Source organism: Xenopus laevis, chromosome 6L (genome assembly GCF_017654675.1).
Source record: "Xenopus laevis strain J_2021 chromosome 6L, Xenopus_laevis_v10.1, whole genome shotgun sequence".
In the NCBI taxonomy this organism is placed as follows: Eukaryota; Metazoa; Chordata; class Amphibia; order Anura; family Pipidae; genus Xenopus; species Xenopus laevis.
In genome coordinates this window covers 4,234,135-4,260,807 of record NC_054381.1, presented here as the reverse complement: position 1 = coordinate 4,260,807, position 26,673 = coordinate 4,234,135, and the positions used below count along the sequence as shown (strand labels likewise).

At 41.9% G+C, this 26,673-nt stretch overlaps 2 protein-coding genes across 3 annotated transcripts in view; both read left to right on the top strand.

The window, feature by feature from the left end:
• The first annotated feature begins 1,645 nt into the window (after nucleotides 1-1,645).
• On the top strand, nucleotides 1,646-10,685 carry LOC108719560 (zinc finger protein 665). Its single transcript, XM_018268509.2, has 5 exons — nucleotides 1,646-1,726; nucleotides 4,047-4,150; nucleotides 5,635-5,733; nucleotides 6,744-6,830; nucleotides 9,849-10,685. Exons 1-5 carry the CDS (start codon nucleotides 1,647-1,649, stop codon nucleotides 10,526-10,528), a joined length of 1,050 nt encoding a protein of 349 aa, XP_018123998.2. The 5' UTR covers nucleotide 1,646; the 3' UTR covers nucleotides 10,529-10,685.
• Nucleotides 10,686-15,850: 5,165 nt separating this feature from the next.
• The window catches only part of LOC108719565 (histone-lysine N-methyltransferase SETD1B-like), a 59,134-nt gene continuing 48,311 nt past the window's right edge, over nucleotides 15,851-26,673 (top strand). The window contains exons 1-4 of one of the 2 annotated variants that reach the window (XM_041566971.1): nucleotides 15,851-16,058; nucleotides 17,928-18,007; nucleotides 18,409-18,510; nucleotides 26,115-26,210. In XM_041566971.1, coding sequence (XP_041422905.1) covers nucleotides 17,989-18,007; nucleotides 18,409-18,510; nucleotides 26,115-26,210 — 217 coding nt within the window. In that variant the 5' untranslated portion in view covers nucleotides 15,851-16,058; nucleotides 17,928-17,988. The remainder of the gene's footprint in view (nucleotides 16,059-17,927; nucleotides 18,008-18,408; nucleotides 18,511-26,114; nucleotides 26,211-26,673) is intronic. The other variant, XM_041566970.1, reaches the window with a different exon arrangement.

Sequence of the window (26,673 nt, the reverse complement as noted above, 5' to 3'; positions counted from 1 at the left end):
GTTCATACAATAACCATATAAACTAATGGAAGACTAACCCAAAGTTTTTTCTTTATTTGATTATGTCAATTCCTCTTCCCCATACATGCATATAAGATTGCACATACCGATCCATCTTAGTACTAACACAATATGTGAAGGAACAGATAAAAGGAAAAATGTAAAACAACAGAATATTAAATAAATGAAAAAGAGCTAATTTGTCCCAAGGGAAATAAAATTACGAGCTCTTAAGACACAAGGATAATGCTATATGCTAATTTGAATAGATAATTATATGTAATATCCAAGGTCTAAAGGGGTCTTTTTCTCTTTACCCCCTTCTCCTCCTCTTTTGTTTTATATATTTTAGCAAAGTGTGGTTGTTTTTATTAATACAAATAATATAATAAAGCAATAGTAGATATGCATTTCATCCAGACAACCAACAGGGGTCGCTGGAGACCTATTGTATATAAAGCAAATTTTCGATTCATTTTGTAAGCCTATGATTAAGGGAAGGTGTTCCCGAAACGCGTAAGGCCTATGTATTTCCACATTGCCCAGTAATAAAAAGCCTGTTTTTTATCGGAGTGCCGTTCATCTGTTGGTGTATACATTTGCGGCAGTGGGGACACTGCGGACTGAGCACCCGACTTCAAAGGGAAGCAGCGAAGTGGTGGTGAGTTGGAGCGGTCCTAATTGGTGTTGTTGTAATTACAGTTTATCTGCACCAAGACAGACCCCATTTCTTAAAGGAAAACTATACCCCCAAACAATGTAGGTCTCTATAAAAAGATATTGCATAAAACAGCTCATATGTAAAACCTGCTTCATGTAAATAAACCATTTTCATAATAATATACTTTTTAGTAGTATGTGCCATTGGGTAATAATAAATAGAAAATTGCCATTTTAAAAAATAAGGGCCGCCCCTGGGATCATACGATTCACGGTGCACACAAACAAATCATACTTGTTAGGTCACATGAGCCAATTAACAGACAGAGTTGTGTCTTTTGCTTCCTCACTGGCCATTTTCTATTTAGAGTTACCCAATGGCACATACTACTAAACATGCATATTGTAAAGAAAATGGTTCATTTACATGAAGCAGCGTTTTACACATGAGCTGTTTTATTCAATATCATTTTATAGAGACCTACATTGTTTGCGGGGTATAGTTTTCCTTTAAGGACAGGCTGGTACTGAGTATTTATGGGGTAGGTAGTGTCCAAAGATTTCCTATTTAGGGCTCATTGGGTCATTTGGTGGAACCAGATAGACTGGCTAAATTACTGACACAGAAGTACCTTTCTCTATATAAGAGCTGCCTGTCTGTCTGTCTGACTCCACACTTACTGCCAGTCTGTGCATCAATGGCACCTGAGGACAGAAATGACAGTTGCCCCATGAGTCTGTTTAGCAAGGGGCGAAATGCAGGAGTGGCACTCATTCACTTATTCAGGCATTGGCCAAAGAACTAATTATGGTTTTTCGGACGTTGATTAGAGAAGCCAAACTGCAAAGGATCCATTGTTTTGGGCTGATATTGAGCCTAATGTACTGAAATCTCGCACAGCACTCACTTTGCCACAGAATCAGACACTCTTGGCAATCTCCAAATATAATCACTAGATGTCGCTATACGCCATAGGAACTCAATAATGTGGGGATCTCGGTACCTACACGGAATTATTTTCTGGTGCTGCGCATTTCCTTCCTATGTTGCAGAGCGGTACATACGGTAGGTTATGCTGCTCACCTGTTCTACCAGGGGACATAGACTGTGAGCTGTGACGAGCCTTGGCCCTGTATATATTTAGATATATTACCCTGGTATACAGAGCTGCTGTCAACCCCCTGTTGCCTTAAAGGAACAGTAACACCAAAAAACGAAAGTGTTTTAAAGGAATGACAATATAATGTAGTGTTGCCCTGCACTGGTATAACTGGTGTGTTTGCTTCAGAAACACTACTATACTTTATACAAACAAGCTGCTGTGTAGCCATGGGGGCAGCCATTCAAGCACAGGATACACAGTAGATAACAGATAAGTACTACTATAGTTTATATAAACAAGCTGCTGTGTAGCCATGGGGGCAGCCATTCAAGCACAGGATACACAGTAGATAACAGATAAGTACCACTATAGTTTATATAAACAAGCTGCTGTGTAGCCATGGGGGCAGCCATTCAAGCACAGGATACACAGTAGATAACAGATAAGTACTACTATAGTTTATATAAACAAGCTGCTGTGTAGCCATGGGGGCAGCCATTCAAGCACAGGATACACAGTAGATAACAGATAAGCAGTGGCGTAACTTCCCGGGGGAGCAGGGGGTGCAATTGGGCCAGGGCCCGCACCCCCCTCAGGGCCCCCCGGCAGTCACGCAACCACTGGAGTCGGCTGCAGCCACATGGACGAGGGTGGGGGGCGGGGCCCGGCTGCACGGCCGCACCAGGGCCCGCCCCCACCTAGTCCCGTCACTGCAGATAAGTACTACTATAATTTATATAAACAAGCTGCTGTGTAGCCATGGGGGCAGCCATTCAGGAACATGATACACAGTAGATAACAGATAAGTACTACTATAGTTTATATAAACAAGCTGCTGTGTAGCCATGGGGGCAGTCCGCTGGAAAAGGAGAAAATGCACAGGATACACAGCAGATAAGCTCTGTAGTATAAACTATAGTAGTACTTATCTGTTATCTACTGTGTATCCTGTGCTTGAATGGCTGCCCCCATGGCTACACAGCAGCTTGTTTATATAAACTATAGTAGTACTTATCTGTTATCTACTGTGTATCCTGTGCTTGAATGGCTGCCCCCATGGCTACACAGCAGCTTGTTTATATAAACTATAGTAGTACTTATCTGTTATCTACTGTGTATCCTGTGCTTGAATGGCTGCCCCCATGGCTACACAGCAGCTTGTTTATATAAACTATAGTAGTACTTATCTGTTATCTACTGTGTATCCTGTGCTTGAATGGCTGCCCCCATGGCTACACAGCAGCTTGTTTATATAAACTATAGTAGTACTTATCTGTTATCTACTGTGTATCCTGTGCTTGAATGGCTTCCCCCATGGCTACACAGCAGCTTGTTTATATCAACTATAGTAGAGTTTCTGATGCAAACACACCAGTTTTATCAGTACAGAGCAACGCTACATTATAATATCATTACTTAAATATACTATCATGTTTTGGTGTTACTGTTCCTTTAAACAGTCCCTATAATAATGCCTGTGACTGGCATTCCTTGTTCTCTCCCTTTGGCTGAAAATCCTTCCAAATCATTGAGTGTTAATGGGGTGGTTCACCTTTAAGATAATTATAGAATTACTATTTCTAAGCAACTTTTCAATTGGTGTTCATTTTTAATTTTTTTATAGTTTTTGAATTATTTGCCTTCTTCTTTGGACTCTTTACAGCTTTCAAATGTGGGTCACTGATCCTATCTAAAAAAAACAAATGCTCTGTAAGGCTACAAATATATAGTTATTGCTACTTTTTATTACTGATCTTTCTATTCAGGTCTTTGCTATTCATTTTCCTGTCTCTTATTCAAATCAATGCATGGTTGCTAGGGTATGTTGGACCCTAGCAACCAGATGGCTGAAACTGCAAACTGAAGAGCTGCCGAATAAAAAGCTAAATAGCTCAAAAACCACGAGTAATAAAAAATGAAAACCAATTGCAAATTGTCTCAGAATATCACTCTCTACATTATACTAATAGTTCATTCAAAGGAGAACAACCCCTTTAACAGTGCCTTAAGATAAAAAATAAAAAGGTAATAATACAAATGGAATATGAATGTGGTACCGGCCCGGGTACACAGTTTGGATGCTATAGTTCTACTCAGAGAAAGCAAATGATGCCCTAATTAATGAGCAATTTTAGTACAAATTGGTAAAACAGGAGTGGTGGGCGTGGCCTCATGTTCCTTCCCCAGAAGCAATTGGGACATGAGTAGCTCACACAGAGTAATAGAAACCATATTCAATAATAATATTTCAATGGCATAACTCCATCCTATATTTATTGTAAGGATTTCCATTGGCTCGGCCACTTCACCAATCAGAATGCAGAAGGAGGGACCAAACCACGAGGCTCGTCAGGACGTTGGGAGAAATGGACCAGTGAAACATTGCTGTAAGTATCCAGGGATCCTTCAGAACCAGACTGGTGACTGGTCACTGTGATAAGAGCTACTAATTGTTGAGTTATGACATCGAGTAAAATAAGAGTAATGTCCTGTATAAAATATTCTCCCATGTTGCTTGGTCATTTGGCTTAACGGGGAGGTTCACCTTGAAGATAACTTTAAGTATGTTATAGAATGGCTAATTCTAAGTAACTTTTCAATTGGTCTTCATTATTTATTTTTTTTACAGTTACAGTATTTAATTATTTCTTCTCACTCTTTCCAGCTTTCAAATGGGGGTCACTGACCCCATCTAAAAACATGCTCTGTAAGGCTACAAATGTATTGTTATTTTTTATTACTCTTCTTTTTTTCAGGCCTCTCCTATTTATATTCCAGTCTCTTATTCAAATCGATGCATGGTTGCTAGGGTAATGTGGACCCTAGCAACCAGATGGCTGAAATTGCAAGCTGGAGAGCTGCTGAATAAAAAGCTAAATAACTCGAAAACCACAAATAATAAAAAATGAAAACCAATTGCAAATTGTCTCCGAATATCACTCTCTACATCATACTAATGATGTTTAAAATGCAGCTGTTGTTTGTCAGAATACTTAGCATGGCAGTTCCTGCTCATAGAGATACATGTTGTGCACAGACAGATACAAAAGGGGGAGATTATAGAATAGATATCGCTGACATAAAGGCGGTTATTTATCAAAATCCAAATTAGAATCCACAATTTGCCCTTATTTATCAATGAAAAAACTTGAAAAAATCGGATTGGGAAATACCACAACTTTTTCAGAAAAAACTGAATTTTCCGTGTTTGTCACCCTAAAACCAAGAAAAATAAGTATTTTTGTGGAAAAAAACAGGCAAAGCCTGAAAGCTCTAAACATTTCTTGAGGGATAAAACATCTTATCAATGGTTAAGGGGACATCTGCCATTGACTTTTACATGAATTCAGCAGGTTTTAGATGGCGTCTTTTCAGATTCGGACTGGGAACAGTTTAGGGGAATAATAAATCTCAAAATAATTGCGTCTATTCTTACCACTACTTTTTTCGAGTTTTCAGTGTCAAAACAGACGCCTAGTATATACAGGTAAACAACCTGTTATCCAGAATGCTTGGGACCTGGGGTTTTCTGGGTATGGGGTCTTTAAATAATTTGGATCTCTATGCCATAAGTCCACTAAAAAAATCATTTAAATGTTGAACTCAACAAGATTGTTTTTAGTCCAATAAGGATTAATTATATCTTAGTTGGGATCAAGTTCAAGTTACTGTTTTATTATTACACAGAAAAAGGAAATTGTTTTTAAAAATTAGAATTATTTGATTAAAATAGAGTCTATGGGAGACGGCCTTCCCTTAATTCGAGCTTTCTGGATGACGGGTTTCTGGATAATGGATCCCATCATTTTTATTTTTTTTTTAAATCTGAGCAGACAAGGGGGTGCACTTACCATTTCCCTATCCCTGTCAGGTGTCCCTAAGGTTGAACCAGAAATAATACAGATACAAATAAAAGAAGAACCCCCAGAATCTGAAGATCGCCCCAATCCAATGGGAAGTGCCAATGGGGGTAAGTTATTTATTGTTCCCTTGAGTTGGATTTTAAATGATTTTGGAGGCTGCATAGTCTGGGGAAAGCAGACAATGGGGCAGGGGAACAGCTGGTTGCTGCTAGTAGCTAAGATTTTTGGGAAGATTTCATTACATAAATCAACATTGCACCATAAAATTCTCTTTATCTCAAAACAGAATAAACGTGCTTACTCCCAAACATGTCTCCAGCAGCACTCAAGGACACATTTATCAAAATGTGAGTTTAGATTTTAATAAATAAAAACTCACCCACGTTCTATTCATTCCTATGGGATTTTTGGAAGCATATTTATCAAGTGGTGAGTTCTAACTTTCACTCATCTATATCTTCTAAGAATCACCACCGGAATGAATAGAACGTGGGTGAGTTTTTATTTATTAAAATCTAAACTTGCATTTTGATAAATCTGCCCCTAATCTCTGTACTTCCGCTGCCTGGTTCCATCTAATGCCCCTGGGTGCACCTGTATCCAGTGAAAGGGGGGTGTGGCCTAATGGTCCCTGACTCAAGCTCAGTATGAGCCAATCACAGCTGTTCACAAGCAAAGACAGGCTTCAGTCCCCTATCAGGTCAGCCTAGATGCTGATTGGTTTCTGTTCTACAGCGCAATATGAGAATAAAGTACTTCAACCCAAATGGTCATTTAATGTCGTGTTATTTTGGAATCATTTTCCTAAGTTTATTCTAGGGATGCACCGAATCCCAAATCCTTTGTGAAAGATTCGGCCAAATATCGAACTGAATCCGAACTCTAATTTGCAAATGTAAATTAGGGAAATGAGGTGGAAAGAGAGTAAAAAAAAAGATTTAACATTTTTTGAATTCCTTCTTTGACGAAAAGTCACATGATTTTTTTGGATTCAGATTCGGTTAGGCCAGGCACTTGGCTGAATCCAAATCCTGCAGGATATGGCCGAATCTTGACTGAATCCTGGATTCAGTGCATTCAGTTTGTACAAGATTTTCCTTCTTTTTTTGTTCTAAAGAAATTTTCCAGCAAGTCAATACAGAGAGTGAAAATACGAATCCTCTGTACACGGCCAGGAATGACACCAAATCCATGGCCAGGGCTGGTGAGTAACAGTTGTAGAACAAACATTCAAGCACAAGCGAGTGTTTAGCATTTCAGACTATAAATCATTCACCTGTGTCCTCTCCCCATGATGCCACGGCCACAAATATCTCATTATTTCTCTAATAAACAGGATTGGGCTGGTGGGTGATGGGCAGGGAAGCTCCTGACATCATGTTAGTTCTTTGAGTCAGATAAACACTAATTATATTTTACATCAGGTTGTTGATGGTCTTTAAAGGATGAGTAACATTAAAACATTAAAAAAAATGTGTTTCTACTTAAAGGGATACTGTCATGGGAAAAAAAAAAATTTCAAAATGAATCCGTTAATAGAGCTGCTCCAACAGAATTCTGCACTGAAATCCATTTCTCAAAAGAGCAAACAGATTTTTTTATATTTCATTTTGAAATCTGACATGGGGCTAGACATATTGTCAATTTCCCAGCTGCCCCTGGTCATGTGACTTGTGCTCTGATAAACTTCAATCACTCCTTACTGCTGTACTGAAAGTTGGAGTGATATCACCCCCTCCCTTTTACCCCCCAGCAGCCAAACAAAAGAACAATGGGAAGGTAACCAGATAACAGCTCCCTAACACAAGATAACAGCTGCCTGGTAGATCTAAGAACAACACTCAATAGTAAAAACCCATGTCCCACTGAGACACATTCAGTTACATTGAGAAGGAAAAACAGCAGCCTGCCAGAAAGCATTTCTCTCCTAAAGTGCAGGCACAAGTCACATGACCAGGGGCAGCTGGCATATTGACAAAATGTCTAGCCCCATGTCAGATTTCAAATTTGAATATAAAAAAATCTGTTTGCACTTTTGAGAAATGGATTTCAGTGCAGAATTCTGCTGGAGCAGCACTATTAACTGATGCGTTTTGAAAAAAATGTTTTTTCCCATGACAGTATCCCTTTAACAAAAAAAAACCACCAAGGCAGTTTTAACTTTAAATTCGCAAAGTCTTTATTAAGAAATTACTTACCGATTCTCTGCTTGCGCTCCTCTTCAGAAACGGCAACAGGGCCATTGTGCGGCTCTTGATTTATCCTCCCTGGCTATCTCCTATACAAGGCAGGGAGGAGTAATCAAGCGCCACAGAATGCATGGTTGCCCTGTCGGCGTTTCTGAATACGTGCGCAAGCAGTGTCGGACTGGCCAACTGGGATACCAGGAAAACTCCCGGTGGCCCAGGTGTTAGTGGGCCCTTTTGTTTCTAAATATTTGGCCTATTTCAAGGTCATTCCCTATTTATTTATGGGGAAAAATGCTTAATAATGGGAGAATATATTAAAGACTAGGTGGGCCCCTGGCATCCCAGTCCGACACTGTGCGCAAGCAGAGAATCGCTAAGTAATTTCTTAATAAAGACTTTGCAAATTTAAATGTAATTTTTTTAAAAAAAATCTTTTTGATGTTACTGGTCTTTTAAAGGGATACTGTCATGGGAATTTTTTTTTTTTCAAAACGCATCAGTTAATAGTGCTGCTCCAGCAGAATTCTGCACTGAAATCCATTTCTCAAAAGAGCAAATTTTTTAGATTTAATTTTAAATAAAATATTGTCGGTTTCCCAGCTGCCCCAGTCATGTGATTTGTGCTCTGATAAACTTCAGTCACTCTTTACTGCTGTACTGCAAGTTGGAGTGATATCATCCCCTCCCTTTCCCCCAGCAGTCTAACAACAGAGCAATGGGAAGGTAACAAGATAGCAGCTCCCTAACACAAGATAACAGCTGCCTGGTAGATCTAAGAACAGCACTCAATAGTAAAATCCAGGTCCCACTGAGACACATTCAGTTACATTGAGTAGGAGAAACAACAGTCTGCCAGAAAGCAGTTCCATCCTAAAGTGCTGGCTCTTTCTGAAATCACATGACCAGGCAAAATGAGCTGAGAGGCACCTACACACCAATATTACAACTAAATACACTTGCTGCTTCAGGAATGACATTTTATATTGTACAGTGAATTATTTGCAGTGTAAACAGTGTCATTTAGTAATAAAAGCCACCATTAAAATCATGACCAAATCCCTTTAAGGCCCTGAGCTCTGTCACTAGCCAATAGTAGTAGTTGGGTTGGAAGGAGTCTTCAGCCTATGAACTTGCTGCACCAGATGATCATGCCCTGAATTACATTTCACATGTAGCCCCAGTAATCACTGCAGGGAAAGGGGCAGCAAAAATTTTGGAGCAAGATCGATATTCAGACCAATGGATCAAGCTGCTAATTTATCTGCATTAGCATTCGGACACTCTGCGTCTACTCCAGATCTGACAGGTGATTGGTCAAACTGTTGAAAGACAGATTTTGCTTCTGTAGCATAAATGTGGCCATAGATGCACAGATAATATTGTGCAAAACAAATTTTCGTACAATATGTGGCAGTGTATGGTGGGAAACGAGCTGACTGATATCGGCAGAAGACCTGGATATCGGTTGCCTCGTTGATCGGGCTGGATGGAAAGTTTTAATCGGATGCCTTTGAAGGGAACCAAACATCGGCCATTGTTAGTGCTGAATGGTCAGATACAGGTAGAATTCTATTGTTTCTATTGTATATCTGTCCATACAGCTTTACACGTGTGTATTGAAATGAACCATCTTTCTTGGAAACTTCTTTCGTTGATTTTCCGGCACGCTCTCCTGTGTATGGGGTCTCAGTGAGGGTCTGCTTGATAGGGTCTGCCTTTGGTCAGATATCATTGGGGAAAACATGGCCTCATCAGGTTAGGAATGTGGTTCTCTCCTAGTGAGTTTCCACAAGCCCCACTAACGGCTCAATTCAATGGGAATCAAATAATTCTAATTCTTATTGGGATGATCCAATTATATGTCCGCCATTCAAATGATCAAGTCATAAGAAGTCATCAAGTCATTGTGGATGGGAGCAAATGAGACAGAGAGTCCCTGGTTTGGCGAGGATACCCACACATGCCCAAATGTATTCATTGTGATTGTGTTCAGTTTTGGGTTTCACTTTGGTTTGACTCTTTTGTTTTGTTAGTGACTTGGCTCCATGATGAGGGAAGTCGGGACCCAGAAGCAAATAGACTTTGGCTAAGGCACAAGAGCTTGGCGGATATGACTGACGGCTCAGAGATACTGGATACGGCCACTGGACCACTACCTGGGGCATTGCCAGGGCTGATACAGCACAAAGCACCGACTAATGCAGAAAGTGAGTCTGACACAAGTAAGGAGGAGGGCACAGCAAGTGCTGAAGTATTGGGATATATCTGCGGGAAATGTGGCAAGTGTTTCTCTGTGACTAGTGACCTTATTACTCACCACTGCTCACTCAACTGGAATGAGGATCCCGCCATTAGCCACAAGCAGCCTGAGCTGAAAAACTTTAACTGTAAGTTCTGCGGCAAGTTCTGCAGCACTAAATACGCTCTGCAAATCCACGAATTTGTGCACACGGGGGAAAAACCCTACCAATGCTCCGAGTGCGGCAAATGCTTCGCTCAGAGGAGTAACCTCAACAGCCACCGAAAAACGCACACAGGGGTGAAACCGTTCAAGTGCACAGAGTGCGGGAGACATTTCTTGAAAAAGAGCAACTTGCAGTCGCACCAGAAGCTTCACGGGGAGAATCCATTCACCTGTCCCGAGTGCGGGGCGGGCTTTTCTACAAAGAGTAGCCTCAAGAAACACAAACAGACTCACACGGAAAGTGCTTAAATATGCGAAAGGTTTGTGTGGGACGAGCGACAGTCACAATCACCAGTGGATCGGAAGTTATTTTCATTCAAGTGCAATACTGGGAAACTGTAAAGGGGTCACCTTTGAGTTAAGATTTAGTATGTTATAGAATGGCTAATTCTAAACAACTTTTCAATTGGTCTTCATTTTTTATTTTTTTCTATAGTTTTTTAATTAGTTGCCTTCTTCTTCTGGCTCTTTCTAGCTTTCAAATGGGGGTCACTGACCCCATCTAAAAACAAATGCTCTGTAAGTCTACAAATGTATTGTTATTGCTACTTTTTATTACTCCTCTTTCTATTCAGGTCTCTCCTATTCATATTCCAGTCTCTTATTCAAATCAATGCATGGTTGCTAGGGGAATTCAGACCCTAGCAACCAAACTGCTGAAATCAAAATAATAGAATCATAAAGGAAAATGAAAACCAATTGCAAATTGTCTCAGAATATCACTCTGTCATTCTAAAAGTTAATTTAAAGGTGAACAACCCCTTTAAAGAGTCTAAACCCGGACATGCCTGCTCTGTACCCTCTATTTATAGACCAACATCTGCTTCGCAGTGACATCATGAAAGGGGCGGGGCAGGCTTGAGTTTATAAATTCAGAAGCTGGCAGTGTGAGGTTGGGGCGGGGAGAGTGGAAGGGAACCCGCCCCCAACCTGAAGATTTTTTGCGGGTTTTGGGACGGCCTAAGTCACAGGACTGGTAATACAGGGTTCATTTGATGCAGAGAAGAAAATTCCGTGTGCCACTTCCACTCCAAATCATATTCTCTCATTGTACCCCTGTATCTGTATCTGTACCCCTGTATCTGTATACACAGAACCTTTATCTGCCACTCAGTTGTAATGGACACTCCTTACCAATAAACACACCTGTCTTTTATTTTGAAAATATTGATGCTGCTTTGTAAGAACTTCACTTCACTTCAGTGATAGTAAGTGCAGGGCCACCATCAGGGAGGGCAGAGTTGTCCGGAATCTGGCAGAATTTTGGCTTAAAGGGGGGCCTGCCTGGGCTGCACTTTCCAGATTGGCCGGGCCCCCCTTAAGGGCAGAGACACACGTGGAGATTCAGGAAGATTTAGTCGTCTGGAGACAAATCGCCTCTCCTTCGGGCAACTAATCTCCCCGGACTGCCTTCCCGCCAGCTAGAAGGGTGGCACTCGGAGCGATTTGTTTTCTGATGTCGCCCAAAGTTTGTTCGTGAGGCAACTTCAGGTAACTTCAGAAATGAAGTGCTCCGAGTGCCATGCTGCCGGTGATTTACATTCTAGCAGGTGGAATGCAGTTCAGGGAGATAAGTCACCCGATAAAGAGGCGATTTGTAGCCGGGCGAGTAATCTCCCAAATCTCCACGTGTGTCTCTGCCCTATGAGAGTGAACGTTGCCGAAGACTCAAAAGCAAAGGACAAGCTGAGGTAAACTCCCCTGAACAACAATGTTTTTTTTTTTAATTAAATCCCTGGTCACCAATGTTTCATTTTTTATTTATTACGTGGCCCCTGGCCACCAAAGTTTTTTTAATTTGTAGGGGGGGGGGGCAGCCACCAATAAAGTTTCTAACTTTTATGAGGGGGCCCTGACCGCCAATTGTTTGTTTTTTAAACTTGTAGGAGGGACCCTAGCCACCAATGGGTTTTTAGTGTTTATCTTTGTTTGTTTGACTTTTTACTTTGGTCTGGGTTGGGGCCTCAGTGGTAGGCGGGGCCTAGGAAATATTGTCGTATGGGGCCCTGTGATTGCGAACCAGTAGGGTTGCCACCTGGCTGGTATTTTACCGGCCTGGTCTGTAAAAATGAAGGTTGATCCATAAAAATATATTTATAGGAAGGTCAGTGATCCCAATGTTATTAATAGGGAATAAAGATAAATATATAGGAAGGTCAGTGATCCCAATGTTATTAATAGGGAATAAAGATAAATATATAGGAAGGTCAGTGATCCCAATGTTATTAATAGGGAATAAAGATAAATATATAGGAAGGTCAGTGATCCCAATGTTATTAATAGGGAATAAAGATAAATATATAGGAAGGTCAGTGATCCCAATGTTATTAATAGGGAATAAGGATAAATATATAGGAAGGTCAGTGATCCTAATGTTATTAATAGGGAATAAAGATAAATATATAGGAAGGTCAGTGATCCCAATGTTATTAATAGGGAATAAAGATAAATATATAGCAAGGTCAGTGATCCCAATGTTATTAATAGGGAATAAAGATAAATATATAGGAAGGTCAGTGATCCCAATGTTATTAATAGGGAATAAAGATAAATATATAGGAAGGTCAGTGATCCCAATGTTATTAATAGGGAATAAAGATAGATATATAGGAAGGTCAGTGATCCCAATGTTATTAATAGGGAATAAAGATAGATATATAGGAAGGTCAGTGATCCCAATGTTATTAATAGGGAATAAAGATAAATATATAGGAAGGCCAGTGATCCCAATAAAGATAAATATATAGGAAGGTCAGTGATCCCAATGTTATTAATAGGGAATAAAGATAAATATATAGGAAGGTCAGTGATCCCAATAAAGATAAATATATAGGAAGGTCAGTGATCCCAATGTTATTAATAGGGAATAAAGATAAATATATAGGAAGGTCAGTGATCCCAATGTTATTAATAGGGAATAAAGATAAATATATAGGAAGGTCAGTGATCCCAATGTTATTAATAGGGAATAAAGATAAATATATAGGAAGGTCAGTGATCCCAATGTTATTAATAGGGAATAAAGATAAATATATAGGAAGGTCAGTGATTCCAATGTTATTAATAGGGAATAAAGATAAATACCGGCCTGGTCTGTAAAAATGAAGGTTGATCCATAAAAATATATTTATAGGAAGGTCAGTGATCCCGATGTTATTAATAGGGAATAAAGATAAATATATAGCAAGGTCAGTGATCCCAATGTTATTAATAGGGAATAAAGAAAAATATATAGGAAGGTCAGTGATCCCAATGTTATTAATAGGGAATAAAGATAAATATATAGGAAAGTAATTGATCCCAATGTTATTAATAGGGAATAAAGATAAATATATAGGAAGGTCAGTGATCCCAATGTTATTAATAGGGAATAAAGATAAATATATAGCAAGGTCAGTGATCCCAATGTTATTAATAGGGAATAAAGATAAATATATAGGAAGGTCAGTGATCCCAATGTTATTAATAGGAATAAAGATAAATATATAGGAAGGTCAGTGATCCCAATGTTATTAATAGGGAATAAAGATAGATATATAGGAAGGTCAGTGATCCCAATGTTATTAATAGGGAATAAAGATAAATATATAGGAAGGTCAGTGATCCCAATGTTATTAATAGGGAATAAAGATAAATATATAGGAAGGTCAGTGATCCCAATGTTATTAATAGGGAATAAAGATAAATATATAGGAAGGCCAGTGATCCCAATGTTATTAATAGGGAATAAAGATAAATATATAGGAAGGTCAGTGATCCCAATGTTATTAATAGGGAATAAAGATAAATATATAGGAAGGTCAGTGATCCCAATGTTATTAATAGGGAATAAAGATAAATATATAGGAAGGTCAGTGATCCCAATGTTATTAATAGGGAATAAAGATAAATATATAGGAAGGCCAGTGATCCCAATGTTATTAATAGGGAATAAATAAGGGTTACATAATGATATACTTTATAGGGCTCTTTCTCATGTACAAGAGCACTATGGAGTGTATGAGTGAGTTCTCCATGCTGCGCTCTGTAGGGAGCCCTGTCCTTATTTCCTGCCTTCAGATGTAGTCGCATGAGTCACATCATAACAGAACTGATAGAAAAATCTGATGTGGAAACGACATGGAAGCTTTGCCATCACACATGACACACCTGTGGGAAGGGAATGTGCATCTGCATCTGACAACATAAAGTCTGATGGAGTCTTAGAGACTTTTTCTGCTCATTGAAATACATTTACTGTAGGATATAGACGCATAAGCAACACCCGCTATCCAAGTTTATCTGATCTGACTAATAACAGCGGCGATTTGATTTTGTAGGATCTCACAAAATACAATATTTTAATAATCACATAAAGTCTGCCGCACAAAATCTGATCTAAATCTCCATGCAAATCTCAGGGAATTCTGCAATATGGAAAACCGGGCAGGCAGTTTTGAACCGTACAGCCCTTCGAAAGACAGGTGTCAACCCAATGTGTATCCATTCCACAACCCTGTACTAGATATGGAAATCACCCTCTTGTGCCTTACTAAACCCTAACCACACACTTGCTCCGCCCTCACTGGGGTAACAAATACAGACGACAAGCAGGGTTATACTTATTGAATACTTATTGAAAACACCTATTGAAGTCCAGATTGGGATTGGTTAATCGCTGTGTATTTATTTTATAGTCTGGTCTGGATATTAGGCAATCAGAACAGGCAGTTTTCAAAAACTCTAATGACTTGCAAAACAAAAACCAAGAGGACTGACAGTTGTTGGCAACCTCTAGCCCTATAGTCTTGCCATACTTTTACCACTGGGTAATGTCCACGAAAGACTCTCATGTTATATTTCTCTATTATTATCAGTAACCTTGAATTTTATAATTTCTGGATTGTATTTGCCAGTGCAAATGTTTTTGGGACAGGATTTCTCAATTCACCCGGTTTCCCTGAATTAAAGAGGATCTAAAAAATATTCTTTTTTGCGTATGAAAAAAAATACAGTTCTAGCAGCTCCCCCAATATAAACTTTTTACATATTTTTGTCTGTTTTAAAAAAGTTATTTGTAGAGGTTTTTGCTAGTGAAAGCAGCATTTGTATGGATGTTTCTATGCTCTGCTGGTTCTGACTCCTGAAACAATGTAGTAAGACCCAGATAATAAACCAGTACAGCCGAGAACTGCAATTACATTTATACCCATTGCCACGTTTTATTTCATGTCCAGTGAAAACTTCTTACAATCACATTTGTGATGGTTCTAAGCAATCTATGATTTTATTTCTTGTATTAATCTCATCAGCCAGTGAGACACTTCCCATAAATCCAACAAACACCAGTAAGATAATTAATATAAGTGTCAAATGTGGATCCTTCTCCCCAAATAAGCAGCACAGTCATGAGGCCGCTTAGTATTCAGCTGGGAATGCAGAACCTTAATGTTCATTTTCACTTTATTACAAGTTTGATAAGCGTTTGCCCACCAATAAAATGGCGGCGATATATAAGGGAGCACCCGGAAGTAAAACAATTGTAAGCAATTCATTGGTCCACAGTGTGTGGGCTGACTCAGAACAGGAATTCATCATCAAACCGAGACAAAAGGACCTCCCTCAGGGGGCGTGTCAGTGCCTGTTGCTGTTCTGTATACATCCCGGATAGAGCTGAGACTCGTCGAGGAACAGGCTGGGAATTGTCCCCTGCTGCTCCCTGTAACTCCCTGCAACTCCCTTCTCCTGTGTCCCTGACATTCCCATCCCCTGTACTCACATCTCCAGCCTCATCTACTGGGTAAGTCATTTTCCCTCCTCCTCCTCCTCCTCCTCCTTCTCCTCCTCCTGTACTGTCTGTGGGACTGGGGCTTAATCCTGCTGCAGGGACTGATAGAGAGGGGAGACTGGGGGTTAATCCTGCTGCAGGGACTGATAGAGAGGGGAGACTGGGGGTTAATCCTGCTGCAGGGACTGATAGAGAGGGGAGACTGGGGGTTAATCCTGCTGCAGGGACTGATAGAGAGGGGAGACTGGGGTTAATCCTGCTGCAGGGACTGATAGAGAGGGGAGACTGGGGGTTAATCCTGCTGCAGGGACTGATAGAGAGGGGAGACTGGGGCTTAATCCTGCTGCAGGGACTGATAGAGAGGGGAGACTGGGGCTTAATCCTGCTGCAGGGACTGATAGAGAGGGGAGACTGGGGGTTAATCCTGCTGCAGGGACTGATAGAGAGGGGAGACTGGGGGTTAATCCTGCTGCAGGGACTGATAGAGAGGGGAGACTCTGGGTTAATCCTGCTGCAGGGACTGATAGAGAGGGGAGACTGGGGGTTAATCCTGCTGCAGGGACTGATAGAGAGGGGAGACTGGGGTTTAATCCTGCTGCAAGGACTGATAGAGAGGGGAGACTGGGGCTTAATCCTGCTGCAGGGACTGATAGAGAGGGGAGACTGGGGGTTAATCCCGCTGCAGGGACTGATAGAGAGGGGAGACTGGGGGTTAATCCCGCTGCAGGGACTGATAGAGAGGGGAGACTGGGGGTTAATCCTGCTGCAGGGACTGATAGAGAGGGGAGACTGGGGGTTAATCCTGCTGCAGGGACTGATAGAGAGGGGAGACTGGGGGTTAATCCTGCTGCAGGGACTGATAGAGAGGGGAGACTGGGGGTTAATCCTGCTGCAGGGACTGATAGAGAGGGGAGACTGGGGGTTAATCCTGCTGCAGGGACTGATAGAGAGGGGAGACTGGGGCTTAATCCTGCTGCAGGGACTGATAGAGAGGGGAGACTGGGGGTTAATCCTGCTGCAGGGACTGATAGAGAGGGGAGACTGGGGGTTAATCCTGCTGCAGGGACTGATAGAGAGGGGAGACTGGGGGTTAATCCTGCTGCAGGGACTGATAGAGAGGGGAGACTGGGGCTTAATCCTGCTGCAGGGACTGATAGAGAGGGGAGACTGGGGGTTAATCCTGCTGCAGGGACTGATAGAGAGGGGAGACTGGGGGTTAATCCTGCTGCAGGGACTGATAGAGAGGGGAGACTGGGGGTTAATCCTGCTGCAGGGACTGATAGAGAGGGGAGACTGGGGTTAATCCTGCTGCAGGGACTGATAGAGAGGGGAGACTGGGGTTAATCCTGCTGCAGGGACTGATAGAGAGGGAGACTGGGGGTTAATCCTGCTGCAGGGACTGATAGAGAGGGGAGACTGGGGGTTAATCCTGCTGCAGGGACTGATAGAGAGGGGAGACTGGGGGTTAATCCTGCTGCAGGGACTGATAGAGAGGGGAGACTGGGGGTTAATCCTGCTGCAGGGACTGATAGAGAGGGGAGACTGGGGCTTAATCCTGCTGCAGGGACTGATATAGAGGCAGATGTGTGAAAGTAAAACTGGATTTGGGTCACTTCTGAGTGGATTTGTTACGAAGGATTGAGTTTGGCATCATCAGTACAAATCTGAACATACAGTGAAATAATGAATCAGAACGTTGTGTGTCACTACTGGGGGTGAGTTTGTATCCAGTCCCATTGGTTCATATAAAGAGGTTGTAGGGAAATCCTACACTTAGACCCACGTGTCTCTAGTATCACCCCTGATATAATAAGTCTCATTGCTTTTTGCAGATGATGTAATTTTGGGTTTTATCTTATTTAATGTTTTCTTCATACTCAGTGAAAGTCGATCACGGAGCCTCCTGAACTGAACAGTCAGAGGAGCATCGCCCATTACTAACATGGAGCCATTCTTGTCCCGTGAGTTGATATTTTCCTATGTGGGAATTGGCTGCATAATGTGTATATAATATATATAATAAATGTATTGATAATGGGTTCAGTGCTGAGGACCTCTTGTATTTGTCTACATAATGTCTCATCACTAAACTGCTGTGCTGGGAGTTTTACATTAAAGGGGAAATATAGCGGGAGGAGCAAATGTTTTAGTGATCGTCAGTCATTTTAAAAGATGCAAAATGTTAGTTTTAAGGCAGATTAAACTTGGGCATTGTATATTAATCATCAATGCCTACATGAGGAGAAGGATTGTCCCCTTTAAATAAACTGCTTCCCTATAGAGTATGTATCTATTGTATCTGTTTGGGGGAGGGATATTTTACCTACGTGTATTTTTATTATGATCGTTTTTTTCTTCTTAGAAACGAGACCAAGTTTGCGGGTGAAGTCGGAGAGTGAAGAGTGGGACCCTGGGAATCATGTGACCTCTGTGAAGAGTGAAATGGATTTCATGCCGTCTAACGGTCAGCTTTGTTTGTGTAGTGACAGTTTGAGTTTTTATAGTAAATAATGGGTTCGGACATAGGGCACAAATGTCTAGACATGTTTGTCACCTTAAGGGATTCGGTTCCCTTAAAACCAAGTGTATGTTTCTCTCTAGTGCATAATATTTGTATGTTCAGCCTGTGGGTGGATCAGTCGTAGATCTTACATCTAAACCCTAAAAATAAATGTGGCTAAAAATGCTATTTTATATACTGAACTTATTGCCCCAGCCTAAAGTTTCAGCTTCAGTTCCAAAAAAAGAGGATTGCTGTATCCCTCAAACTAGGTTTTTAGGGGAAAAAACAGAAGAAATATATAGTGCAGCGTTTATGATCCAAACACCCCCCCTCAGTGCTTAAAACGCATTTATAAACGAGTGTGATAAAGAAACATTCACCTTTTAACAGCTTTTAGTGAAGGAGAGTTAATTATACTTCCATTTCAGTGATAAGTGAAAAGAGGATTAAGGGATAGTTTGTACCCACACTTAAAAACGTATCCCAGTGGTATATTATACTCAAGCGAGTATCCCAATGGTATATTCTACTCATGCGAGTATCCCAGTGGTATATTCTACTCATGCGAGTATCCCAGTGGTATATTATACTCAAGCGAGTATCCCAATGGTATATTCTACTCATGCGAGTATCCCAGTGGTATATTCTACTCATGCGAGTATCCCAGTGGTATATTCTACTCATGTGAGTATCCCAGTGGTATATTCTACTCATGCGAGTATCCCAGTGGTATATTCTACTCATGCGAGTATCCCAGTGGTATATTCTACTCATGCGAGTATCCCAGTGGTATATTCTACTCATGTGAGTATCCCAGTGGTATATTCTACTCATGCGAGTATCCCAGTGGTATATTCTACTCATGCGAGTATCCCAGTGGTATATTCTACTCATGCGAGTATCCCAGTGGTATATTCTACTCATGCGAGTATCCCAGTGGTATATTCTACTCATGCGAGTATCCCAGTGGTATATCATACTCATGCGAGTATCCCAGTGGTATATTATATTCATGCGAGTATCCCAGTGGTATATTATACTCACAAACACAGGAAATGTTTCTGCATATCTCCAAACTAAAGGAAAAAATCACCAGCTTCCAATGTTCTTTTTTCCTTGTGGACAATAAAAAGCGGCATTCAGAAGTACTTTTACCATTTTAATAAATAGTAAAAAACACACTCACAAAGATTCTCCATACAATCGATTTTTCTAAAAACAGTATGGGTCTCCGCAGCAGCAATGTAAGTCTCTCAACATCTCCCAGACCTCACTACACAAGTAAATGCTTCGTGCTTGCACACTTCTGCAATGCCTCGTCACTGCTGACGCGTTTCAACCTGATTTTTCCAAACAGATTGTCCCATTTGCTCTGGCAACCAAAATAAAATCAGGTTAAAATCAGTGCTTCTGATGAAGTGACATAGCAGTCACCAAACGCGTCGAGCTACATATTCCCCTGCCCGTTGTTTGTATTTTTAACAATATAAAAAAAAAAGCCTCATACGTTTTTAATAATTGGTTCCAATGTGGATGTTTCTCAGGAAGTCCTTTTGGTCACGCACCTTTTTTGGATTGACTCACTACTCAAGTCCATGCTTGTGCTTGCACACTTCTGCAATGCCTCGTCACCACTGACGCGTTTCAACCTGATTTTATTTTGGTTCCCAGAGCAAATGGCTCAATCTGTTTGGAAAAATCAGGTTGAAACGCGTCAGCAGTGACGAGGCATTGCAGAAGTGTGCAAGCACGAAGCATGGACTTGCGTAGTGAGGTCTGGGAGATGCTGAGAGACTTACATTGCTGCTGTGGAGACACATATTGTTTTTAGAAAAAGCAATTGTATGGAGAATGGTTTGTGAGTGTGTTTTTTACTATTTATTAAAATTGTAAAAACACTTCTGCACATGCCGCTTTTTATTGTCCACAAGGAAAAAAGAATATTGGAAGCTGGTGATTTTTGAGATATGCAGAAACATTTCCTGTGATTGTGAGTATAATATACCACTGGGATACAAACTATAGCCTTAAACCTCTTTTCTCCGGTGTCTGCTTGGGGGACACAGGAACAGAGGGTATAGCTGGTACCACTGGGGCAGGATACAACAATATAAAAAATAGAAACTAGCTCCTCCCCTGCCAGCTATACCCCCCAGCAGGTGGAGATGCTGTTCAGTTCGGGTCAGTTTGTGACCAGGGGGAGCGCATAAAGGGAGCGGAGTTTAGCGGGGAACCGCAGTCAGTGTGCAGCAAGCCGGCATTACATTTTTGGCTCCAGCGGTTCGCATCTTACCCGGAACGCGCGTTAGAAGCGCGGCACTTTCTGGGTTTGCACGCTTCTTGTGTACGCGTACAACATAGCCTGTGTCCTTGGCGCCAAAAGCCTCGCACCAATCACAGAGAGTTCTCTGTGCACAGGCACAGACGGGTTGCGGGTACCGCTGCAGGCGGACTATTAACCCTTCGGCTGCTGCTTCTCTCAGAGCAATTTATATTCTGAGAACCAGGGAGAAAATTATTTTCCTGACATCCAGCCCTTGGCTTACAGGTATTTCTTTACCATGTCTGAGGGGGCTAATGATGCTCTTTTTTTCTAGAGGGGTCACATCTGTTACATATTTAACGTGTGGCAAATGTCGCAAACGCTTGTCACCAGGCCATAAAGAGCCAATTTGTGCCAATTGCAAACCAGGGGCTACTGGTCCAGAAATCCCAGAAAGGTCTCAACCTCAGGGAACTATAAGCACTCAGGAGAATCCAAGGGCTCCCCCTCCTACTCCACAAGATATCCCTCAGTGGGCATCACAGTTGGCTACAGGAATTCCAAAGTTGGCACAATCCCTAGACAAACTTTTATCTCGACTTGACAGTCCTAAAAGAACACACAAACGGAGAGCTCTCCTCTCTCCATCAGAGGACGAGAGTGACAACAATTTCCGTATCACTTCTCCCCTTCATCCAGATCCACTCCTCTCGGATGGCGAGTTATCTCAGAGTGATCACGAGGAGGAAGAATCACCTTCTCATTCCTCTGAAGCCGTAGACGGTCTAATCCGCTCAGTGCTACCCACCCTTCATCTGCAGGAACCGGAGGCTTTCTCAGAAAAACCTACATCTCTATTCAAAAGACACAGCAAGGTGTCTCCAGTATTCCCTTCTCATTCCCAGTTAGATCAAATAATCTAACGGGAATGGGATAAGCCTGAAAGACGTTTCCAAGCTAACAAACGTTTTCTCAAGAATTATCCATTTGATACCAATTCGGCCAAACGATGGACTTCTCCTCCCTCAGTGGCCACTCCAGTCTCTAGACTGTCCAAAAATACCGCCTTACCAGTTCCTGATGCTTTGTCCTTCAAGGACACTATGGACAAGAAGATGGAGGGCATTCCTCATTCAGCCTTTTCTGCTTCTGGCACGGCTCTTCAGCCAGCACTTGCTACTGTTTGGGTCAGCAGAGACATTCAATCGTGGGCAGAATCTCTTCTGGAGGCTATCCAATCTGAATTGCCACGTAATGAGCTTTCTCTGTGGGCTTCTCGGATCAAGGAAGCAAACGACTACATATGAGAAGCTTCCCTTGACACTGTACATCCGCCTTAACTCTTGCTGCTCGACAATCCTTATGGCTCAGGTTATGGTCTGCGGATATGTCTTCAAAGAAGTCCCTTACTTCCATTCAGTTCAAAGGAAACTACTTTTTGGTCCAGACTTAAGATAAGATCATAAGCCAAGCGACGGGGGGTAAGAGCACCTTATTACCACAACCTCAAGCACGCCCTTCCTTTTGCAAAGGAAATTTTTTTCGAGGATTACAGAACAAGAGTTCTAGAACATCCCCTCCTCGACAATCAACCTCCAGCAGTGGCCGCTGGAGTGGCAAATTCAAAACTGCCTGGCAAAGCGAAAGCCCTTTACCAAGACCACAGACAAGACTACGTCAGCATGACTGTCATCCATCAGGCCACGGGGCCATAGGAGGCAGGCTTCAGCTTTTCTCAAACTCGCCCAGGATCCCTGGGTGCACGAAATAGTGTCTCAGGGTTATCATCTGGAATTTTCCTCGATGCCACCCTGATGCTTCTTTATGTCCAGACTCCCTCAGGAGCCAACGAAACGAGCTGCATTCCAATTAGTCATTTCCAATCTGATGCACATGGTAATACCCGTTCCACCCAAAGAAAGATTCAATGGTTACTATTGCAACCTTTTCATTGTCCCCAAAAAGGATGGATCGTTCTGACCAGTTCTGGATCTCAAGGAACTGAACAAGTTCATCCTTCCACTCAGATTCAAGATGGAGTCCCTTTGCTCCGCCATCGCAGCTATGTTACCGGGAGAATTCCTGGTGTCTCTAGACATAAAGGACGCCTACCTGCATGTTCCCATTTTCCCTCCACATCAGAGATTCTTACACTTTGCCTACCAAAACGTCCACTACCAGTTCAGGGCCTTACCATTTGGCCTAACGTCTGCTCCCTGTGTCTTCACGAAGATCATGGCAGCAGCAACGGAAGTGATCCGAAAAGAAGGAATTTCAATCACTTCATATCTGGACGACATTCTGGTAAAGGCCCCATCTGCCCTGGAGACCCAACAAGCTCTCCAGTTCACAATGATGACTCTGCAAGACTTGGGATGGTGCCTAAACAGAAGCAAATCTTCTCTGGTTCCTGGTCAGTCAGCTATGTTTCTTGGAATGAAATTCAATACACTGACTCACAGGGTGTTTCTCCCTCACGAGAAGATCATAAACCTTTAGGCCTTAGTCAAGGCTCTGTTGGCGCAACTGACTCATACTGCCAGATTCTGCATGAATGTCCTGGGAGTAATGGTATCAACAATGGAAGCAGTACCCTTAGCCCAGTTCCATCTGAGAGAATTACAGTGGAACATCCTATCATCTTGGAGGAAGAAATCGCTCCATCAACCGATTTGCATTTCCAGAAGAACTCGCTCGTCCATGACTTGGTGGCTACAGAATGCCAATCTCACAAGGGAAGACCAATCGGAAGCCCAAAGTGGCGCGTTCTCTCAACGGACACAAGTCTATCCGGTTGGAGAGCAGTCTTGGAGAACAGAACAGCTCAGGGCCTCTGGTCAAAGGAGGAGAGCAAACTGTCGATCAATCTGTTAGAGATACGATCAATTCGTTTGGGTCTGATTGACTGGCAGGGGGTGCTAAAAGCATACGCCTTTCCTCCTCTGATTCCACGCATGATCAGAAAACTGCGAGGGGAAAGGACTACCCTCATCGCTCCCAGATGGCCAAGAAAAACTTGGTTTTCAGATCTAATAAACATGTCAATAGACGAGCCATGGACCCTGCCCCATCTTCCAGATCTCCTCTCACAAGGTCTGATTCTCCACCCGAAACCATTGAGTCTCAATTTGACGGCGTGGCTCTTGAGACCAGGATCTTAAGGCGTAAGGGGTTCTCCGACGCTGTAATTAGAACCATGAGAGCGGCTCGTAAACCAGTTTCCGCCAAGACATACCATAGAGTCTGGAAGACTTACCGACAATGGTGCTCCCAGAAGAAGAGAAATGCTGATCTAGTCTCCATTCAGACTCTCCTATATTTTCTTCAAGATGGACTCTCTGTGGGTCTCTCTCTGGGCTCGCTCAACTCTCAAGTCTCAGCGCTCTCAGTTTTATTCCAAAAACAATTGGCCCTTTTGCCGGACCTTAAGACTTTTCTTCAAGGGGTAGCCCATCTCGCTCCTCCAATCCGAGCACCCACACCCACATGGGATCTCTCCATGGTACTACGGGCCTTACAAGAACCTCCCTTTGAGCCGTTAGCATCCATTTTAACACAGTGGCTAACCTGAAAGATAACGTTTCTACTGGCCATTTCCGCTGCAAGGAGGGTATCGGAACTAAGTGCTCTATCATGTAGAGATTCTATCTTTCGTCTTCCACCAAGATAGGGCGGTTCTCCATACTGTACCCTCCTTCCTTCCGAAGGTCGTCCCATCCTTCCATTTAACCAGGAGATCACCATTCCTACATTCTCCCCATCTCCATCTAATCCAAAGGAGGCGGCACTTCACAACCTCTTCTACCATTTTGACACCTTTGCGACTGCTGATACACGCTTCGGCAGGAAGGTTCTTCAGGCTGCGGTAGCTCATTCCACGTAAGCCTATCCTTCCCACCCTATGTTCAGGGCTTTGATACTTCCCCACTGTTCCTGTTTCCCCCAAGCAGACATTGGAGAAAAGGAGATTTTGTGTACTTACCGTTAAATCTCTTTCTCTTCAGTCACTTGGGGGGCACAGGACTTCCCTCCCTGGATAGGGGCTGTCATTTCTATTGAGATGTGGTCGGGAAAATACTCTTTAAGTTCTCAAGTTAAGAAGTTCAATGTTAATCCTATGATGACTTTGGTACAAACTGAACAGCATCTCCACCTGCTGGGGGGTATAGCTGGCAGGGGAGGAGCTAGTTTCTCTTTTTTATATTGTTGTATCCTGCCCCAGTGGTACCAGATATACCCTCTGTTCCTGTGTCCCCCCAAGCAACTGAAGAGATTTAACGGGGAGTACACAAAATCTCCTTTTCACTTATCACTGAAATAGATCTATAATTAACACTCTTTCACTAAAGCTGTTAAAAGGTGAAAGTTTCGGTATCACACTCATTTATAAATGCGTTTTAAGCACTGAGGGTGTGTGTTTGGATCAAGAACGCTAAACTATATATTTCTTCTGTTTTTTCCCAAAAACCCAGTTTGAAGGATACAGCAATCCTCTTTTTTTGGAATTGGATTTTGGAGGTGGAAGAGAACCTAACGGATTGTTGTACTGCGGTACACTAGGTTTGGGACTTATTGGTATTTATATTTTACAGTTTCAGCTTGTCAATAGCAGCAATGATCCAGGACTTCAAACTTGTCACAGGGGGTCACCATCTTGGAAAGTGTCTGTGACACTCACATGCTCAGTGGGCTCTGATTGGCTGTTGAGAAGCTAAGCTTAGGGCTCGTCACTAATTATCCAGCAGAAAATGAGCTTCCCTGGCTGTAATATAAGCTGATGCTACAGGTTTGCTGATTATTCGATTCTGATGCTAATTGCACTGGTTTCTGTGCTGCCATGTAGTTATTATGTGTATTAATTACTAATCAGCCTTATATTGTGACATTTCTATTCTATGTGTACTGTATATTGTGAGTGGGTCCCTAAGCTCAGTAAGTGACAGCAGCACAGAGCATGTGCAGTGAATCAGCAGAAAAGAAGATGGGGAGCTACTGGGGCATCTTTGGAGACACAGATCTTTACTGCTAAAGGGCTGTGGTTTCCTTGGGCTGGTACAGAAGCACAAAACATCATGTACAACATTTCTAAATACTTCTTTAGTTAAGTTTTAGTTCTCCTTTAAAACGTGTTAATTTTTTTTTGGTGTTACTGTTCCTTTGATTAAAAGAACAGGCAAAAAAATAGGCTGTTGGAAATGATCATGGGCTGAGGCCTATTCTCGGGGAATGGAGTCTGACCCTGATTATAAACTTCCTGCTGTTTGATCCTCGGTTGGTCAGTGAATTGTTCTGTTCTTTACAGGTTTCCCAGGGAATGAAGCAGAAAAGTTACAGATAAAGTTAGAGAAAGAAGAACTAGAACCTACAGAAATCTCCGCAGTTCTACTTACGGATAGGGGTGAGTATCACTAAACCCATGAGGCACATGTTTTTGTTTTTTTTTACGTTGTTGCCATTGACAACGGTGCTTGTGTCAGAACCTGCTTCTCTGCACTTACACCAAATGCTTCTTAATTAATCTCTCGCCTTGAGGAGGTGCTGATTCTGGTTCTCTCTTTGTGTGTTGCACCTAAACATATAACTGACTTGCCCCAAATGAATCCCAGGCGTATCTAAGCTAGCTTTAGCTAAATCATTGTCCTCTCTGAGCTAATTAAAGGACCAGTAACACTAAAAATGATTAAGTAAAATGTATTCTATACCCTTCTAACAATGCATCTACACTGTACAATGTTTCCTATTTCAAGTGCTTTATGTACAATTAAAAAACAAGGAAAGTTATCCCAAAACTCAATGTTATATTAAAAAATATATATTTTATTCAAAAATCATGTTAAAAAATAGGCATACAGACCGCATGT

Bases quoted from the DNA above. Each gene is read 5' to 3' on its own strand.
- LOC108719560 (XM_018268509.2), top strand. From the start codon at position 1,647: ATGTGGGGATCTCGGTACCTACACGGAATTATTTTCTGGTGCTGCGCA. The intron at 1,727-4,046 runs GTAGGTTATGCT...ATTTATTGTAAG, and splicing joins GTTGCAGAGCGGTACATACG to GATTTCCATTGGCTCGGCCA. The intron at 6,831-9,848 runs GTGAGTAACAGT...TTGTTTTGTTAG, and splicing joins CAAATCCATGGCCAGGGCTG to TGACTTGGCTCCATGATGAG.